This window comes from Triticum aestivum, chromosome 2D (genome assembly GCF_018294505.1).
Source record: "Triticum aestivum cultivar Chinese Spring chromosome 2D, IWGSC CS RefSeq v2.1, whole genome shotgun sequence".
NCBI classification, from domain to species: domain Eukaryota; kingdom Viridiplantae; phylum Streptophyta; class Magnoliopsida; order Poales; family Poaceae; genus Triticum; species Triticum aestivum.
In genome coordinates this window covers 196,377,528-196,398,045 of record NC_057799.1, presented here as the reverse complement: position 1 = coordinate 196,398,045, position 20,518 = coordinate 196,377,528, and the positions used below count along the sequence as shown (strand labels likewise).

Genomic DNA, 20,518 nt, shown 5'->3' with positions numbered 1-20,518 from the left:
CCGCGCGCTGGACTCTCGAGCGCTCGCTCGCAACTCCACCCACCCCATCTAGCCGCTGGCGCCGCCACCGTCGCCCGCGCCATCCATTTCTTCTGGCGACCGTTCCGACGCTTCCCCGCCCTATCCCCGCACCGCCGCGGCTTCCCCCGTCTCCCTCTAGTCATCGCCGCCCGTTGCGCGCGGCAGTCCTCCGACGAACAGCGCCCGACCGCCCACTACCGCTCGGCGCTCGCAAGGTGTTCGACAAAACGCCCGCAAGGTATGTATTGCTTCAACTTCACATTTTTTACATGAATTTGGTGCATGTTGTTTGTAGTTTTTATAGCCTACTTTAAACTGAACATTGTAGATGAGTTCATCGTATGATTCTTCTGAAGAAGAATTTGATGTGGAAGAGGAGGAGGATCTTGCAATGATCCTAGCTATGCACATCAATAAAAAACCGAAGCACGGTGGTTCGGTTATGGGTCGGCAAAAAAATTGGAGGGATAGGATCGATGCCCACAACAGATTGATCAGGCATTATTTTGCGGAGAATCCCACATACCCCGAGTCGTCGTCGCCCATTTAGGATGAGCACCGAGTTGTTCAGGCGCATTGCAGAGAAACTAGCGAGCCATGACTGGTTTTTTCAGCAAAGGACGAATGCCTCCGGAGAGCTCGGGCATAGCACCTTTCAGAAGGTGATAGCCGCTTTGCGTATGTTGTCATACAGTATCCCCAGTGATCTAGTTGATGATCACTTGGCCATGGGTGAGAGCCAAGCCATCATGTGTGTCAAGCGCTTCGCAGTCGCAATTGTGCAAGTGTTTGGCCAGGAGTGTTTGAGATCTCCCAATGCTGAAGACGCCGCAAGGCTATTGGAGATGAACAAAGCTCGCTGCTTCCCAGGTATGCTTGGCTCAATAGATTTCATGCATTGAAGTTGGAAGAATTGTCCTAAGGCATGGCATGGGCAATTCCACGGCCAAAAAAAGGGTTCCGCTATAATCCTTTAAGCGGTGGCCAATCAAGAGACTTGGATTTGGCATGCTTTTTTTTGGAATGCCTGGATCTTTGAATGACATCAACGTTGTCAACCGGTCACCACTAATGAATAAGATTGCAAATGATGAACTGCCACCGATGCAGTTTGTAGCAAATGGCGTACATACAACTATGGCTACTATCTTGCGGATGGCATCTACCCAAAGTGGCAAACATTTGTGAAGCCGTTGAAAAAATCGGAAGGTAAGAAAAATCTTGATTTTCACAATGCCAGGCGACCGCTAGAAAAGATGTGGAGAGAGCTTTTGGGATTTTGCAAGCCCAATTTGCTATTGTAAGAGGACCGACTAGATTTTGGGATCAAAAGATGCTTTGGTACAGCATGCACGCTTGTGTGATCATGCACAACATGATCATCAAGAATGAGCGTGGCCAAGATGTAGACTACTCTCACTATGAGTTCTTGGGACATCCCGTGCGAGTGCGGCGGAGGGATGAAAGGGTGGCCCGTTCTGTTGCCTCCTATCATGCCATTCGACGTCCCAGAGCGCATGATGATCTTCAGAAGGATCTCACCGAGGAGTGGCGGGCTTGGAATGACCAACAAAGAGCATCATGATTTGTGCATTTGATGTCGTATTGTTGAATTATTTGTTGAATTGAAAGATAAACTATTTGTTTGAGTTGTAATAACGAAATTGAACTATTTATTATTGATTTATTTTGTTTGTGTTTGATCTTCTTGCTTGTGTTAGGAGCGCATATGTTGTTTGTGCTAGAGCGCGCGCTGCATTTTAGCGCGCCTGGTGGAGCTACGCGTGTGAGCTAAATTTACCGTGGCCGCTGGAGCCAGCGCTCCTCGCCGCGCCAAAGCAGGCGACCGGCGTGCTGCAAACTAATTTTTAGCGCGCCGCGCGTTGGGCGGCTGTTGGAGATGCTCTTAGAGAATGTTTGAAATTGGTGATATGGTGTTCCTGAAGCTACATCCCTATGTCCAATCTTCTGTGGTTTATCGAGCACATCATAACTAGTTTTCAAGTACTATGGCCCATACAAGATAATTGACCAGATTGGGGAAGTAGCTTATCGCTTGGAGTTACCTCGAGGCAATAAAATTCACCCGGTTTTCCATGTTTCTTTGTTGAAACATGTGATTTAGTATGAAATGTAAGGTGTGACAAACACTTCACTCTTCCTCTGCTCATCTGCAGGTTCCTTCGAAGATCCTTTAGCATCGAGTTAGGAAATCTGGTCGAAGCACTGTGGCACAACGTTTGATCCAGTGGAGTGACTCCTCTCTAGTAGATGCTACATGGGAAGAATTACAGCCACGTAAGCAAAAAAAAATCGTCGGGCTTCGGCTTGGGGACAAGTCGTTTCGGGAGGCGGGGTCAGCATCCTGCAGGGAAGTACATCCACTACTGAAGAGGGCGTTTGTACAAGAACCGAGGGTTGTCGACAAGAGCCAAACGTCTATATAGTTACAGAACTACAACCCAAATCGTCAAGGCCCAAGAAGCATCCCAGTGGCTTGTAAGCCCAAACTAGGCCCGTTAAGCGAGGGTACCTGATTCTACTTAGTACTTATAGCCGTTGTATAGTTTTGCGATCATTTGGCTAGGATTTGGACGGCTGCGACCAATCGGTTGTAACGCGGATAGCTGAGAGGGAGGGAGGGAGGAATAGCTGCCGAATAATTCAAATTCCAGTCGATTCCATCAATTTCCTAATTCATGTTTTTTTAGGGGTATTTCCTAGTTCATGTGAGCCAGATCGCTCACACAGTTCAACCCATTCGTCATACTACCAGCAAGCCCAGCCCATCTCGCATTCTGGGCTGGTGGTGGGCCAAGAAGGGAACTGACCAACAGAAGCGCGCGGTTGGTTGATCATAAAAGTGGCATTCAGGCCCATGAAGGAAGCGACGGTCTCGTGACTCGCAAACCCTAGCTCGCGAGCACAGGGCCACAAAACCACACCCCTCTCCCTGCCCGCCGCCACTTGCCGCAACTCCTCCACCAGAAAGGGAAGCACGCCGGAGTCCCATCTCCCCGGCCGTCAAAATGGTACGCGTTTCCTTCCTCTCCATCACCCCGAAAGCTTAATCTCTTGTCATATCCGTGCCAATCCATGCTGTTTTCCCTGCTTTGCTTGTTACGTGGGATCGATAGCTGCTAGATTTCGTGCTGTAGGTTTGATGCTAGCGTAAGAACCTCTAGCTTTGGTGTATCCACGCGGACTAAACGATTAGTTCTTCAGTTTTAGGGTTTCTTTGATCAAGTTTCCGAGTTATAGATCTCTGAACCATGTACACTAGTTCTTGATTACTGTATATTTGCATGGGATCTTGTACCGCTTCACGTTCCTAATTACCAAGTAGTAGATGTTCCTCAGATATGTAAATTGTTGTACTGGTTATGTCAGGCGGGCGCGCTCTTTGTTTGAGAAGGAATCAATAGATCTTCGTGTCAGGATCAAATCTAATTTGGTCACTATAGCTTGTATTCATGCATCTTTAAATGTGTAATCTTGTGAAGTGACCTTGTCAAGGCTGTGCCTCAGGCAACTTCACATTTCATGATACTACTAAAACCTGATCAGTAAAACTGGGCATGCATTCCCTTGGCGGATAACCATTTGTCATTAATTCCATCTAATGTTTCACCTTAACTTGGGGTGCTTCTCTCTTGCCAAGTGATATATCATCTTCTTATGTACGTAGCTTATGCTGCAATTTCAAATCTTATTGTTTAATATTTGATATTGAATTTTGGGGTCCTACTATGGCATGAAATCTTTCAGACTTGATTATCGTTATGATGACAACCATAAGCATGTTTCTGAGGACCTAATTGAAGTTTGTACTATAGGTTTTCTTAGTATTTTTTGAACATTCCTGCACTTGTTTCTATAGCCCTTTTTTATTATTGCAATGCCATCCGAACATGTATCCAGTTTCATGCAAACCCTATTTGAACACTAGTTTTGTTGCAAATGCTATTTAGGTGAATGTTCCGAAGACCAAGAAGACCTACTGCAAAAACAAGGAGTGCAAGAAGCACACACTTCATAAGGTCACTCAGTACAAGAAGGGTAAGGACAGTCTGTCTGCCCAGGGAAAGCGTCGTTATGACAGGAAGCAGTCGGGATATGGTGGTCAGACCAAGCCTGTTTTCCACAAGAAGGTATGGCAGCATCGTTGCTTGTGATTGTCTACCGACCTGCCAACATGATATATATAGTTCATTTTAGTTTATCTGATTTGTCTACCAATTCACCGCCATAGTACTTATGGTGTGCCTGTGTAGTGTATTTGTCTGATAAATAAAGATTAGAAGCAGCTATGCAATGCTAATGTTGTGACGTTTTTCAGGCAAAAACCACAAAGAAGATTGTGCTGAAGCTGCAATGCCAGAGCTGCAAGCACTACTCCCAGCGTGCCATCAAGGTTTGTTCCTTTTATCTTGAAAAATGATCATTTTTCTTTTTATTTTGTTGTGCTTGCTCATTCTTTATTATTCCTCTATCTATGCAGAGGTGCAAGCATTTTGAGATCGGTGGAGACAAGAAGGGCAAGGGGACATCTCTTTTCTAGACTGCTTTCACCTATCTGGAGTGGTGGTGGTCAAGAAGTATTACTACTTGTGTTAAGAGTTTGTTGTTAGGAGTTAAATTAATCAGACCTTGTCATGTATCCAAACTCCTGTGTCTCGCATTTAAGCAAGAGGCGACTTTTGGCTAAGTGAAGTTTTGTAGCTTGAATCCTCTTTCATTCCGTATAATGTCTTTATTTTAACAGCATGGAGTTGATTGACATGGTAATTTGAGCTTTGCATATTCTTTTTGGCATATGAAAGCTGTTATCAGTGACTGCTGGGGAAATTGCGAAGGGTTCTTCCTGCCCAACGTGTCTAGTTGTGGGTAATTAGAGCTAGGGAATGGGGATTTGAAATCAAGAAGGAATTAGTGAGTCCCATCTTGAAATTCTATCATAACTTTCCTCCGTTTCTTATTTAGTCATTCCCACGAATCAAAACGGAATAGGTTCTACATATCCTCGCACATAATTCCCATCTTAATACAAGTTCCTGCTTTAAACCCCTATTCCTCTTTCGAAATATCGCCAACCGTGCTGTCATGGGATGAATCCAACTGATTTCTTGTAGTGATGGACTCCCCTAGAAAGCTATTTCATCGATATGAGGTTTCCTACTCTTCGCATTGTAGATTACGCCTAGAAAGGTGTTCCATCGATAAGAGGCTAGTCATAGTGGAACTTAGCTAGTAACATAGCGTACTTCGAGAAAATTCTGCTTATGTGCAAGTAATTAATGAGAGATGGTAACATAATATGTTACTGTAACATAGCGCTTTTCAAGACAAGATGAGTCTACGGGCTAATAAATGAAGCCATCTATAATACTACTATTATATTACTTTGCATTATGAAGGTAGTAACTTAGACTAGTGTCATATGCATGACACTAGTCTAAGTTACTCCCACTATGACCAGCCTGAGGAGGTTTCCTGCTCCCAAAAAGCACCGAAAGAAACGTCGGGATCGAAGACCAAACCCATCGCCCCTTTGAGCACCGGAAAAGGTGACGTTGAACCAAAGAATATATGCGACGGGGGGCATATGCCGCGCCCAAACGCCGGGTATTCGGCAAAACGAGCCGGGGACCCAGCACAAGCTCCCAAACAAGAGAGGAGGGCAAGGCAACAAGCAAAGGGGAAGGAGCTACGCTCCAACGTCGCACTCATCGCAGAGATCTCGGCTTCGCAAATTGCACGACGCCGCCATGCCCCTGTATCCATCGCCAGCAAGGAAACAATCTGGGCCGATGCATTCTCAACCACGCGACTTGTTTTGGACCACGTTATAAGTAGGCTGGAGATCGGGGGCAAAAATTCCTGGCAACTTTATTTGGATGGATTCATTCACCTCTCTACATCATCAGCACCATGGTCACGGAACAACAAACGAAGAATTCAGAGACATCCGCAGCTAAACCTAGAAAAAAAAGGAAAAAGGAAGAAGAAGGTTCCTAATACGAGTATATAATATTACAAGGGGGGTCCTTAATTAGATATGCTCAACAACATATAGTGTCCGAACGCCGCCGGGCCGACTCTCGTCGGAAGAGACATCGTTTCGATGGTTTTCCCTTACTGCTTTGCCTGCAACACGAGGCCAACAAAGTTTTAGTGTCAAATTCTGAATTGCTTGCTTCCTTCTTCCTTACGTACGCGGTGAGGTAAGTGAGACGTGTGAGATGGATCACCTGGGAGTAGATGAAGGTTCCGAGGATGGCGATGGCCGCCCCGAGCGCGTTGACGGGCTGCACCGGCGTGCGGAAGATGATGATGGACGCGACGATGACCGAGATGCGCTTCATGGTGTTGCCCACGCTGAATGTCAGCGGCGAGATCTCGTCCAGCGACATGTACGACACCTGGTTGTACAGGTGGTAGAACACGCTCTGCGCCGCCACCCACCTACATACCAACACACAGAGGAATCCATTTATTTACACACGTTAACCAGCTGAATCATCACCCAAACTATCAAAATCTTAGTCTTGTGTGAATGAACTTGTGCCAATTCATTCTGAAGCATGAATGCTACACTGCTATGCTATAGTTCGTCTCCAAAGTTCATTAAGCATTTAGAATTGCTAAGCATCAACACAACTGACATGGTGGCTATGAACTTATGACAGCGAACTGGCAAGCAGTCACGTGCTGTGATGGAGCTTACCAGACGAAGTTGGGACCGATCTCGGCGACTGCATTCTGCCAGCCTGCAGCCCACACCTTGGGGCCCTCCATGGCGAAGGCGAAAGGGAGGAGGATCACCAGGGACAGCATGGAGAGGCAGGCATAGTAGTTCATCCCGCTCACCGACTTGCCCTTCATCCCTTTCTTGGAGAATATGTTCCGGAACACAAAAGCCAGGTTGGAGATCATCGCCCCCAGGAATCCTACAGTGAATTGAGCACACGTGGTATCATCAGAATCAACAGTGTCAAACGAAATCTATATAATGTTCAATTAAACCGCCTACTTTCAAGGACCGATACCAAAGTCGTACCCAAAAGTACAACGTTGTCCAATTTTGACATCAAAGACAAAGCTTTTGGTACAATATACGTGCTAAATTATAGACCTCAGGACTTGTGGACAGTTAAGGTTCTTCGTAAATGGAGTACTACTGAAAAATATCTGTTGTGTACTAGCAAAAGTGACGATATTTCTTATGTGGTGGTACCTGCTGGAGGTAATTTCAAGGTTCAACAAAATGGGAGTCCTCACCAATCATGTTGAAATTGAGCTCGGTGACGGCCGCGAGAGCGCATCCACCTATGATCGGGAGGAGGGAGAAGTAGACCGGCAACGGGAAGTGCTCGCCGAGGAAGAATCTCGAGACGAGCACGCTGAACGCCGGCTCCGCGCTCTTGATGATGTGCGTGAAGGACACGGCCACCTTCGCCATGCTCACCGTCGCCGCCACGTGCCCGATCGTGTGCGCAATCGCCACCTGCTCGGACGCAAAAATCAAAAAATTCCCAACACACAAGCATCAGCACATCGAGAAGACGTACGTGCCGGTGAGATTGGCAAGAACAGAGCGCGCCAAGAAGCCACGCGTGCGCAGGACGCTCACCGGAGAGAGAGCCTTCCAGAAATCGAGGTCCGTCTGGGGCGCCTCGGCGATCCTGGTGGCCCAGGACACGAGCATGATGGCGGAGCCGGCGGCCAGGGACAGGGTCGACGTGAGCCACGGGTACGGGAACGCATTCAGCACCTTCTTGTTGTATATGTTGAAGATCACGTTCAGCGCCCACCACGTGGCGAAGTAGACCCCGATCTTGGCGCTCTTCGCGGCCTCCGGCGCGGCCGCCGTCTCCACCGGCCGCGCGCCATCCGCGGTGGCTGCAGGGGGCGCCGTTGACGCGGCACGGTCGTTGCGGGCCGCCGCCAGGAACGGCTCCTGGCGGTACAGAGGACGCGCCGAGAGGGAGAGGGGACGCGGGACGGCGTTGGGGAGGAAAGGGAGGTGGACAGGCTTGAAGGCCAACTTGGTGGTGCTACTGGTACCGGCGGACGCCGGGGAGAACTTCACGGAGGCGGCGGCGGCCAGCATTTTGGCGGCGGGAGGCGCGGCTGGTGATTTCTTGGGGTTTGTCTGTGTGTTGCGGTGGTATGCGAATGCGCCTGGTGCGGGTCTGTGCCGCCGGTTTGTGATGGTGGAGGGGGAGATGGGGTGGAAGAAGGTATTTATGGGGGATGCGCGAAGGAGAAGGGAGGCGGTTTGGCCAGTTCATGATCTTTTCGCCACTGGTTTTAGGAGTATCTTTTTTCGATGCAAAAAAATGTTTATTCGTTAATTTAATTTATGCCCTATTTTCCTGCACTATGGTACTACTAGAATATCTTGTGAATATTCTTGTTTTTGACCCTCTTTTATTTATTTATTTATCAACAAGAAGGCCCAAAGGCACGTCCCTACGAGAAGTTCCTTACAAGAATATGAAATTACAGACAAGTCATTTGAAGAAATTTGTGTGGTTTTCATTCTGGGTCGGTAGGCGGCACACTGTAAGCAAACCTTGTTATCAACTCTGGGCATCCAGTTTACTGGAGCATCCTTGTTAAAACCTATGAGCTTATAGACGTAGCAGATGAAAAGTCATTGATTTAAATCAGGACATACTGACGACCGTGATCTACGTAGCAAATCGCCGCCTCAAAGAAGAAAAATATAGCCCTTTAGATAAGTTAATTTGTGGTTTTGTTCATTTATGCATCAGTATAATTTATATATCACTTGAAAATAGATAGGATTATTTATATATATATAAATAAAGAGAGATGATTATATTTCTTTTAAAAAGACACGGAATGACTTTTTATATCTAATAATTATCAAGGGAAATAATAGCCAGCACACTGAAAAAGACATGACACAAAACAAACAATAGAAAATAAAATCACATAAAAAATATACTAAGCTGCCTCTTTCCTTCGATTGTAAGCCGCATGTTGGAGCCTAGAAAAATGCAGTGAACCAACAGTAAAAGGCACTGCAAATGCCATTGTTATACCAAGCTTTCAAAATCGAAAGAGTCCCTCCTTCTTAGAAAATGAGACGTTGTAGCCGCCGAGCTTAGTCCTGGTGTGGTTGGTCATCCTCTCAGGTGACCTAGTAATCATCGGCTTAGTTATCTATTGTCTCACCGATAAACGGACTAGATATTCATACGCAAGTCCCTCTTTGGGAGGATTTCTTTTTCTTATTCGCAACCTAGCATCGGTTGTTGCCCCCCCCCCCCTCTCCAAAGGTCAAAAACAGAATTAGTCCCGTCTTATTATGAAGCGAAATTGAATTTCATTATACAATTACACATCATGTTCATAATTGTCGGCACGCCTATTCATGTGTCAAATTTTAGAATTAAATCGACGTGTCAATTTCATGATTCTTTGATACCTTGGAAAATTACTCGCTTGGAAATGTTAGTATGGACTACCACTATGAAGTACTCCATTTGTTTCTAAATATAAGACATTTTGACGGTTAAATGGAAACAGAGATAGTATTATCGCACATGAATTACTCGGTACTTCCACATAGTAGAATAGTACAACTCTTGGACGCTAGCCGGTCAATGAAGTATGCAACGGTTCATCATGATTTGCAAGATTTTTCTTGTTTTGAGAAACAAATTTTCTCTCGCAAAAAGATGGCACTGAAATTGAAAGAATGCACATTTTTTTCGCCTGAGTTCTCATTTTCGCCTACTTAGCCATTTGAATAGGTTAAATTGTGTCTTTGTTCATTTCAGTGCTTTGTACAATTTATCTACCACTCGGAATAAATAGAGACATTTCTTAGAAAGAGAAAGCGGAGCAACTACATTTTTTGTTGGTACCAGCTTTGCGTGTTTGCAATGGTGCCTATGACTTGTAACACTGCAACACCGATGGCATATACTAGCATTTTGCACGTGTAAAAAAATGACGAGAGAAATTTCCTAGCAACGTGAACGCAATTGTTTCTATTCGGAACGAGCTGAGTTTCCATCCGTTGGTCTATGAAGGGCATCCAGCCATGCATGGTGACTTTCAGCTTTCAGGATAGCGGCCTGTTCTTCGGTTGTACTGTAAGCCGCATGCATCTGACTTTTCATTGGTACCAAGTGTTTCGCACCGTCGATCCCGAGAATTGCTGCACATATACCGTTGGGCTTCGATTCAACGGTTTTCTTTCTCAGAAGGAAGTTGCCGCACCGCAGCAGCAAGGGGACAAACCCCTCTCAACCACCGCATGTTTGTCAAATCCAGAGTATGCATGCGGCAATGACGGCCCGAATCTGACCATCGCGGAGCCCCCGGCTGCGAGACACGAAATCAAATCACAGAATGAACTGTCCGTGAAACTATTTTACGCGGCTGACCTGTGGCGCCTAGCTCTCAGGCGCTGCACTAGTGCAACGCCTGGAAGCTAGGCGCTGCACTAGTGCAACGCCTAGGAGCTAGGCGCTGCACACTGACTTAGTAATTTTCTGATCACACGGGTGCGGCGTTGGCCGTGTAGCGCCTATCTGTGAGGCGTTGCACAGTGTAGTGTGGCGCCTTCGTGTCGGACGTCACACAAAAAGGTCAGCCGCGTGAAATAGTTTCACGGATAGTTCATTCTGTGATTTGATTTCGTCTATAGGTCAAATTTGTCAAATTTGCCCGAGACACGAACACACCGCTGCCTACCCAGCTCCAATTAAGGCATGGTTCCCCTAGGAATAATTCTGATATTAAATTGTTTAGGCTGACGTCTTGCTGTCGTATCCACCTAGACTGACGTCTTGCTGTCGTATCCACCTAGACTGACGTCCTGCCGATCTAGTCGTGCGGCATCGCGAATCGTGTAGCCCTTCTTTTCTCCATTTGGCTCACTGAAATACTCGCTCCGTTTTTATTTACTTTGCATATTAGAGTTGACTGAAATCAAATTTTATAGAGTTTGATCAAATTTATACAAAAATATAATCATTTACAATAACAAATCTATATGATGTGAAAGTGTATTCAATAATAAATCTGATGTTATTGATTTGTTATTGTATATGTTGATATTTTTGTCTACAAGCTTAGTCAAAGTTTACAAAGTTTGACTTTGACCAAATCTAATATACAGAGTAAATAAAAACGGAGAAAGTACTATTCATGTGTGCAATTTACCCTCCATGAAAACATACACTTAAATTAACCTCCATGAAAACATACACTTAAATTGTCGATTAGTAGACATTAATGAGTTAGAATTATGGATATTAGTACCTTCTGCTCTCTCTTCAAAATAGTACTACTTATAACGGTGTTGAGTTTTCTTCTACAGTACTCTTTTCTTCTATGTTGGGCACAAGTGCCTTGTGTCCACCTCCGAGGTATCTTTTCACTAATTGGATATCTGGATCGATAAATAATATATATGTGCATGTACTCCGTATAAAGGTGCATATAAGCAAGTGCAATGTATATGTTTGGCTCATTCTGATACTAACTTATGATACTACTACTACGGGCAGGTGCATATAAGCAAGTGCAAGTGCAATGCATATGCCCAATGAAAAGATGACGTTTAATTATTACTACTAGATCTTAATACTATCATAGATATGATTAATTAAGGAGAGCTAATTGCCGGCGATGGACATGCAATGATTGAAAAGTCATGCCCTTTGGAGTGTATGAAAGTGCGAAACGGTCTTTAAAGGCTATTTGGACTTGCGCAGGTGCGTGAACTAGGGCTTCATGTAACGCCAGTTGCTTTTAGGCATAATATGTTAATTAGCCGCCTGGTGCATCGTTGAAAAGACAGGACAACGTTGATCGACAGGCGGTCTCCTCGCAAAAAAAAAAAAAGATCAACAGGCGGTCGTGTTGGTTGCAATGGTGTGTCCTTGACTCCTTGTAAACGAATGGACATGTCCCTTGTAAAGTCGGCTCTTGCATGCAGCCACGGCGTCGATTGAATCGTTGCATTGGTTGAAACGGTCACATCTAGAGACACGTCCATTTCATGCATCGCCTGAGCGCTCCAACGGCTCACCAAATCGCCTGAGTTTCGCAAAAAAAAAAAAACACACCCCGTATCTCCATGTGATCGGAGGATCCAAACACATTTTAGGCCTTCACCACGGAACCGTCGAACTGATCCGAACGTCCAAAATCCACAGGCCGGTCTCAAAGCGAGAGGCGGTTTCAAGGGGGTTGGATATTTGCCTGTCGGCGTTCGACAACCGTGTCTCGCCCAAAATCCGGAGAACTTCATGAAGGCGGCCAGCATTTTGGGGATGGAGGTGCGGCTAGTGATTTCTTGGGGTTTGTCTGGGTGTTGCGTTGGTATGCGAATGTGCCTGTTGCGGCTTTGTGCCTCTGGTGTGTGATGATGGAGGGGGAGATGGGGAGGAAGAAGGTATTTATGGGGAATGCGCAAAGGAGAAAGGAGGCAGTTTGGCCAATTCATGATCTTTTCACCACTGGTTTTGGGAGTATCTTTTTTCGATGCAAAAATGTTTATTCGTCAATTTATTTCCTATTTTCCTTCACTATGGTACTAGAATATCTTGTGAATATTCTTATTTTTGACCCTCTTCTATTTATTTATTCATCAAAAGAAGACCCAACAGCATGTCACTACGAGAGTTCCTTACAACAATATGAAATTATAGACAAGTCATTGAAGATATTGGTTTCGTTTCCTTCTGGATCTATCAGCGACACACCGTGAGAAGAGCTTGTTGAGACTCTAGGCATCCATATTACTATAGCAACCTTATTGAAACCTATGAGCTTACACAAGTCTTCCTTCTTTCCTCCCCTTCTCTCCCTCCCGTGACGCCCCCGTGAGCGACCTAGAGGAGAAACCCCTAGCCGCTGGCGGAGCTCTCCCCTTTCCCCCCCTCCCCTCGCCGCCGCCAGCTAGCGCTGATGAGCGAAGCCTTGTTGACATCGACGGCGGCGGGACCGCTCTTCCCTTGCCAATGGCGGCAAGTGCAGGATGGTGAGGTCGGTCAGCGGCACTGGGCTAGCGGAGGGCGCAACGGTCCTGCGGCGGGCGGTGGCGACAGGGCTGGCGTCTGATGGTGGTGTGAAGGGCTCCGTGGTGGTGTTGGTCTGCGCGTGGTGTGCGGAGGTGCGCCGCCCTTGGTCACACATGCAACAGGTCGGCGGCGAGCATGGAGCGTGCTCTCGGGGCCTCCTCGTCGGTCCTTAGAGCGGACCTGAGATGGTGGTCTCCTTCCTTGATCCCCTTCTTGCCCCGACAGCCCGTTGTTGCTCTCTTACCACAATGTCGGCGGTGCCCCGGGCGTTGTTCCCCTTCCTGTAGGCGGCATCGACATCCTACCTGCCCTCCACCTCTGAGTCCCATGTGAAAACCCAAAATCTCGTGTACAAAGTGGCAGAATGGGCTTGTACATATGTAACTTGTAACCTCATTCTTTTTAAATATATTTACATAGTAGGAGCCTCTCCTACTATTTCACGGTACCTCCGCCCCACCCCCCCCCCCCACACCCCAAATCTCCGGATTGGGCGGTGAGACGTCATTTTACTTCTTGAAGGCGCCATCTTGGGACTGTGGAGTGTTGGTCGGGGCTTCGAGGTTGGGAGGATATGTTGGGGAACGTAGTAATTTAAAAAAACATCCTATGCACACACAGGATCATGGTGATGCATAGCAACGAGAGGGAAGAGTGTGTCCACGTACCCTCGTAGACCGAAAGCGGAAGCGTTAGCACAACGCGGTTGATGTAGTCGTACGTCTTCACGATCCGACCAATCAAGTACCGAACGTACGACACCTCCGAGTTCAGCACACGTTCAGCTCGATGACGTCCCTCGTCCGATCCAGCCGAGCTTTGAGGGAGAGTCCCGTCAGCACGACGGCGTGGTGACGATGATGATGTTCTAACGACGCAGGGCTTCGCCTAAGCACCGCTACGATATTATCAAGGTGGACTATGGAGGAGGGGGCACCGCACACGGCTAAGAGATCCAAGGGATCAATTTTTTTGTCTCCAAGGGGTGGCCCCCTCCCCGTATATAAAGGACTGGAGAAGGGGGAGGGCCGACCCTCTCTATGGCGCGCCCTAAGAGGAGTCCTACTCCCACCGGGAGTAGGATTCCCCCCCCCCCCTTCCAAGTAGTAGGAGTAGGAGTCAAGGAAAGGGGAGAGAGAAGAGAAGGAAGGAGGGGGCGCAGCCCCTCCCCCTAGTCCAATTCGGACTAGGCCTTGGGGGGGCGCCCAGCCTCTCCTCTCTCTCTCCCCTAAAGCCCATTAAGGCCCATATACTCCCCGGCGAATTCCCGTAACTCTCCGGTACTCCGAAAAATACCCGAATCACTCGGAACCTTTCCGATGTCCGAATATAGTCGTCCAATATATTGATCTTTACGTCTTCACCATTTTGAGACTCCTCGTCATGTCCCCGATCTCATCCGGGACTCCGAACTACCTTCGGTACATCAAAACACATAAACTCATAATATAACCGTCATCGAACTTTAAGCGTGCGGACCCTACGGGTTCGAGAACAATGTAGACATGACCGAGACACGTCTCCGGTCAATAACCAATAGCGGAACCTGGATGCTCATATTGGCACCCACATATTCTACGAAGATCTTTATCGGTCAAACCGCATAACAACATACGTTGTTCCCTTTGTCATCGGTATGTTACTTGCCCGAGATTCGATCGTCGGTATCTCAATACCTAGTTCAATCTCGTTACCGGCAAGTCTCTTTACTCGTTCCGTAATACATCATCCCGCAACTAACTCATTAGTTGCAATGCTTGCAAGGCTTATAGTGATGTGCATTACTGAGTGGGCCCAGAGATACCTCTCCGACAATCGGAGTGACAAATCCTAATCTCGAAATACGCCAACCCAACAAGTACCTTCGGAGACACCTGTAGAGCACCTTTATAATCACCCAGTTACGTTGTGATGTTTGGTAGCACACAAAGTGTTCCTCCGGTAAACGGAAGTTGCATAATCTCATAGTCATAGGAACATGTATAAGTCATGAAGAAAGCAATACCAGAATACTAAACGATCAAGTGCTAAGCTAACGGAATGGGTCAAGTCAATCACATCATTATCCTAATGATGTGATCCCGTTAATCAAATGACAACTCATGTCTATGGCTAGGAAACATAACCATCTTTGATCAACGAGCTAGTCAAGTAGAGGCATACTAGTAACACTCTGTTTGTCTATGTATTCACACAAGTATTATGTTTCCGGTTAATACAATTCTAGCATGAATAATAAACATTTATCATGAAATAAGGAAATAAATAATAACTTTATTATTGCCTCTAGGGCATATTTCCTTCAGTCTTCCACTTGCACTAGAGTCAATAATCTAGATCACATCGCCATGTGATTTAACATCAATAGCTCACATCACCGTGTGATTAAAACCCATAGGTCACATCGTCATGTGACCAACACCCAAAGGGTTTACTAGAGTCAATAATCTAGTTCACATCGCTATGTGATTAACACCCAAAGAGTACTAAGGTGTGATCATGTTTTGTTTGTGAGAGAAGTTTAGTCAACGGGTCTGCCATATTCAGATCCGTATGTATTTTGCAAATTTCTATGTCTACAATGCTCTGCACGGAGCTACTTTAGCTAATTACTCCCACTTTCAATATGTATCCAGATGAAGACTTAGAGTCATCTGGATCAGTGCCAAAACTTGTATCGATGTAACCCTTTTACGATGAATCTTTTGTCACCTCCATAATCGAGAAACATATCCTTATTCCACTAAGGATAATTTTGACCGCTGTCCAGTGATCTACTCCTAGATCACTATTGTACTCCCTTGCCAAAATCAGTGTAGGGTACACAATAGATCTGGTACATAGCATGGCATACTTTATAGAACCTATGGCTGAGGCATAGGGAATGACTTTCATTCTCTTTCTATCTTCTGCCATGGTCGGGCTTTGAGTCTAACTCAATTTCACACCTTGTAACACATGCAAGAACTCTTTCTTTGACTGTTCCATTTTGAACTACTTCAAAATCTTGTCAAGGTATGTACTCATTGAAAAACTTATCAAGCGTTTTGATCTATCTCTATAGATCTTGATGCTCAATATGTAAGCAGCTTCACCGAGGTCTTTCTTTGAAAAACTCCTTTCAAACACTCCTTTATGCTTTGCAGAATAATTCTACATTATTTCCGATCAACAATATGTCATTCACATATACTTATCAGAAATGTTGTAGTGCTCCCTCTCACTTTCTAGTAAATACAAGCTTCACCGTAAGTCTGTATAAAACTATATGCTTTGATCAACTCATCAAAGCGTATATTCCAACTCCGAGATGCTTGCACCAGTCCATAGATGGATCGCTGGAGCTTGCATATTTTGTTAACACCTTTAGGATCGACAAAACCTTCTGGTTGCATCATATCAACTCTTCTTTAATAAATCCATTAAGGAATGCACTTTTGTTTATCCATTTGCCAGATTTCATAAAATGCGGCAATTGCTAACATGATTCGGACAGACTTAAGCATAGATACGAGTGAGAAACTCTCATCGTAGTCAACACCTTGAACTTGTCGAAAACCTTTTGCGACAATTCTAGCTTTGTAGATAGTAACACTACTATCAGCGTCCGTCTTCCTCTTGAAGATCCATTTAATCTCAATGGCTTGCCGATCATTTGGGCAAGTCAATCAAAGTCCATACTTTGTTCTCATACATGGATCCCATCTCAGATTTCATGGCCTCAAACCATTTCGCGGAATCTGGGCTCATCATCGCTTCCTCATAGCTCGTAGGTTCGTCATGGTCAAGTAACATGACCTCCAGAATAGGATTACCGTACCACTCTGGTGTGGATCTCACTCTGGTTGACCTACGAGGTTCGGTAGTAACTTGATTTGAAGTTACATGATCATCATCATTAGCTTCCTCACTAATTGGTGTAGGAGTCACAGGAACAGATTTCTGTGATGAACTAGTTTCCACTAAGGGAGCAGGTACAATTACCTCATCAAGTTCTACTTTCCTCCCACTCACTTCTTTCGAGAGAAACTCCTTCTCTAGAAAGGATCCATTCTTAGCAATGAATATCTTGCCTTCGGATCTGTGATAGAAGGTGTACCCAACTGTCTCCTTTGGGTATCCTATGAAGACACGTTTCTCCGATTTGGGTTTGAGCTTATCAGGATGAAATTTTTTCTTATAAGCATCGCAACCCCAAACTTTAAGAAACGAAAACTTTGGTTTCTTGCCAAACCACAGTTCATACAGTGTCGTCTCAAACGAATTTAGATGGTGCCCTTTTTTACGTGAATGCAGTTGTCTCTAATGCATAACCCCAAAACTATAGTGGTAAATCGGTAAGAAACATCATAGATGCACTATATCCAATAAAGTACGGTTATGACATTCGGACACACCATTATGCTGTGGTGTTCCAGGTGGCACGAATTTGTGAAACTATTCCACATTATTTTAATTGAAGACCAAACTCGTAACTCAAATATTTATCTCCGCGATCAGATCGTAGAAACCTTATTTTCTTGTCACGATGATTTTCCAGTTCACTCTGAAATTCTTTGAAATTTTCAAATGTTTCAGACTTATGTTTCATCAAGTAGATATACCCATATCTGTTCAAATCATCTGTGAAGGTCAGAAAATAACGATACCCGCCGCGAGCCTCAACACTCATCGGATCGCATACATCAGTATGTATTATTTCCAATAAGTCAGTCGCTCGCTCCATTGTTCCGGAAAACGGAGTCTTAGTCATCTTGCCCATAAGGCATGGTTCGCAAGCATCAAGTGATTCCAAAAGTCCATCAGCATGGAGTTTCTTCATGCGCTTTACACCAATATGACCTAAATGGCAGTGCCACAAATAAGTTGCACTATCATTATTAACTTTGCATCTTTTGGCTTCAATATTATGAATATGTGTATCACTACGATCGAGATCCAACGAACCATTTTCATTGGGTGTGTAACCATATAAGGTTTTATTCATGTAAACAGAACAACAATTATTCTCTAACTTAAATGAATAACCGTATTGCAATAAACATGATCAAATCATATTCATGCTCAACGCAAACACCAAATAACACTTATTTAGGTTTAACACTAATCCCGAAAGTATAGGGAGTGTGCGATGATCATATCAATCTTGGAACCACTTCCAATACACATCGTTACTTCATCCTTAACTAGTTTCTGTTCATTATGCAACTCCCGTTTCGAGTTACTACTCTTTAGCAACTGAACCAGTATCAAGTACCGAGGGGTTGCTATAAACACTAGTAAAGTACACATCAATAACATGTATATCAAATATACTTTTGTTCACTTTGCCATCCTTCTTATCCGCCAATTATTTGGGGTAGTTCCGCTTCCAGTGACCAGTCCTTTTTGCAGTAGAAGCACTCAGTATCAGGCTTAGGTCCAAACTTGGGCTTCTTCACTTGAGCAGCAACTTGCTTGCCGTTCTTCTTGAAGTTCTTTTTTCCCTTTGCCCTTTTCTTGAAACTAGTGATCTTGTTAACCATCAACACTTGATGCTCTTTTCTTGATTTCTAACTTCGCCGATCTCAGCATCGCGAAGAGCTCGGGAATTACTTTCGTCATCCCTTGCATATTATAGTTCATCATGAAGTTCTATTAACTTGGTGATAGTGACTAGAGAACTTTGTCAATTACTATCTTATCTGGAAGATTAACTCCCACTTGATTCAAGTAATTGTAGTACTCAGACAATCTGAGCACATGCTCACTGGTTGAGCTATTCTCCTCCATCTTATTGGCAAAGTACTGTCAGAGGTCTCATACCTCTCGACATGGGCACGAGTATGAAATACCAATTTCAACTCTTGGAACATCTTATATGCTTCGTGGCATTCAAAACATTTTTAAGTCCCGGTTCTAAGCCCTAAAGCATGGTGCACTAAACTATCAAGTAGTCATCATACCGAGCTTTTGTCAAAACGTTCATAACGTCTGCATCTGCTCCTGCAATAGTTCTGTCACCTAGCGGTGCATCAAGGACATAATACTTCTGTGCAACAATGAGGTTAATCCTCAGATCACGGACCAAGTCCGCATCATTGCTACTAACATCTTTCAACTTAGTTTTCTCTAGGAACATATCAAAATAAAACAAGGGAGCTAAACGCGAGCTATTGATCTACAACATAGATATGCTAATACTACCAGGACTAAGTTCCTGATAAATTTAAGTTTAGTTAAACATATTACTTAAGAACTCCCACTTAGATAGACATCTCTCTAATCATCTAAGTGATCACGTGATCCAAATCAACTAAACCATGTCTGATCATCACGTGAGATGGAGTAGTTTCAATGGTGAACATCACTATGTTGATCATATCTACTATATGATTCACGCTCGACCTTTCGGTCTCAGTGTTCCGAGGCCATATCTGTTATATGCTAGGCTCGTCAAGTTTAACCTGAGTATTCCGCGTGTACAACTGTTTTGCACCCGTTGTATTTGAACGTAGAGCCTATCACACCCGATCATCACGTGGTGTCTCAGCACGAAGAACTTTCGCAACGGTGCATACTCAGGGATAACAGTTATACCTTGATAATTTAGTGAGAGATCATCTTATAATGCTACCGTCAATCAAAGCAAGATAAGATGCATAAAAGATAAACATCACATGCAATCAATATAAAGTGATATGATATGGCCATCATCATCTTGTGCTTGTGATCTCCATCTCTGTAGCACCGTCATGATCACCATCGTCACCAGCGCGACACCTTGATCTCCATTGCAGCATCGTTGTCGTCTTGCCAACTTATGCTTCTACGACTATCGCTACCGCTTAGTGATAAAGTAAAGCATTACAGGGCGATTGCATTGCATACAATAAAGCAACAACCATGTGGCTCCTGCCAGTTGCCGATAACTCGGTTACAAAACATGATCATCTCATACAATAAAATTTAGCATCATGCCTTGACCATATCACATCACAACATGCCCTGCAAAAACAAGTTAGACGTCCTCTACTTTGTTGTTGCAAGTTTTACGTGGCTGCTACGGGCTGAGCAAAAACCGTTCTTACCTACGCATCAAAACCACAACGATAGTTCGTCAAGTTAGTGTTGTTTTAACCTTCTCAAGGACCGGGCGTAGCCACACTCTGTTCAACTAAAGTTGGAGAAACTGACACCCGCCAGCCACTTGTGTGCAAAGCACGTCGGTAGAACCAGTCTCGCGTAAGCGTACGCGTAATGTCGGTTTGGGCCGCTTCATCCAACAATACCGCCGAACCAACCCACAACTCACTTGTGTTCTACTCGTGCATATAACATCTACGCATAAAACCAGGCTCGGATGCCACTGTTGGGGAACGTAGTAATTTAAAAAAAATCCTACGCACACACAAGATCATGGTGATGCATAGCAACGAGAGGGG

The 20,518-nt window shown here is 44.9% G+C and overlaps 2 protein-coding genes and 1 non-coding gene across 3 annotated transcripts; 2 read left to right on the top strand and 1 right to left on the bottom strand.

The window, feature by feature from the left end:
- Window positions 1–2,847: 2,847 nt before the first annotated feature.
- On the top strand, window positions 2,848–4,783 carry LOC123052533 (60S ribosomal protein L36a). The gene is made up of 4 exons (XM_044475746.1): window positions 2,848–3,053; window positions 3,993–4,172; window positions 4,361–4,435; window positions 4,523–4,783. Exons 1-4 carry the CDS (start codon window positions 3,051–3,053, stop codon window positions 4,580–4,582), a joined length of 318 nt encoding a protein of 105 aa, XP_044331681.1. The 5' UTR covers window positions 2,848–3,050; the 3' UTR covers window positions 4,583–4,783.
- On the top strand, window positions 3,764–3,835 carry LOC123056295 (small nucleolar RNA R66). Its single transcript, XR_006426719.1, has one exon. It is a non-coding gene; the product is annotated as a small nucleolar RNA R66 (small nucleolar RNA).
- A 1,102-nt stretch (window positions 4,784–5,885) lies between the features above and the next one.
- On the bottom strand, window positions 5,886–8,251 carry LOC123052532 (glucose-6-phosphate/phosphate translocator 2, chloroplastic). Its single transcript, XM_044475745.1, has 5 exons — window positions 7,655–8,251; window positions 7,303–7,528; window positions 6,749–6,971; window positions 6,273–6,486; window positions 5,886–6,168 (listed from the first exon to the last, which is right to left on the bottom strand). Exons 1-5 carry the CDS (start codon window positions 8,132–8,134, stop codon window positions 6,157–6,159), a joined length of 1,155 nt encoding a protein of 384 aa, XP_044331680.1. The 5' UTR covers window positions 8,135–8,251; the 3' UTR covers window positions 5,886–6,156.
- Between the last annotated feature and the right edge of the window lie 12,267 nt (window positions 8,252–20,518).

Coding starts and splice junctions, on each gene's coding strand:
- LOC123052533 (XM_044475746.1), top strand. Junction 4,173..4,360: donor AGCCTGTTTTCCACAAGAAG/GTATGGCAGCAT, acceptor GACGTTTTTCAG/GCAAAAACCACAAAGAAGAT. Junction 4,436..4,522: donor ACTCCCAGCGTGCCATCAAG/GTTTGTTCCTTT, acceptor CTATCTATGCAG/AGGTGCAAGCATTTTGAGAT.
- LOC123052532 (XM_044475745.1), bottom strand. CDS start 8,134: ATGCTGGCCGCCGCCGCCTCCGTGAAGTTCTCCCCGGCGTCCGCCGGT. Junction 6,972..7,302: donor GCTCAATTTCAACATGATTG/GTGAGGACTCCC, acceptor AATTCACTGTAG/GATTCCTGGGGGCGATGATC. Junction 6,487..6,748: donor ATCGGTCCCAACTTCGTCTG/GTAAGCTCCATC, acceptor GTTGGTATGTAG/GTGGGTGGCGGCGCAGAGCG.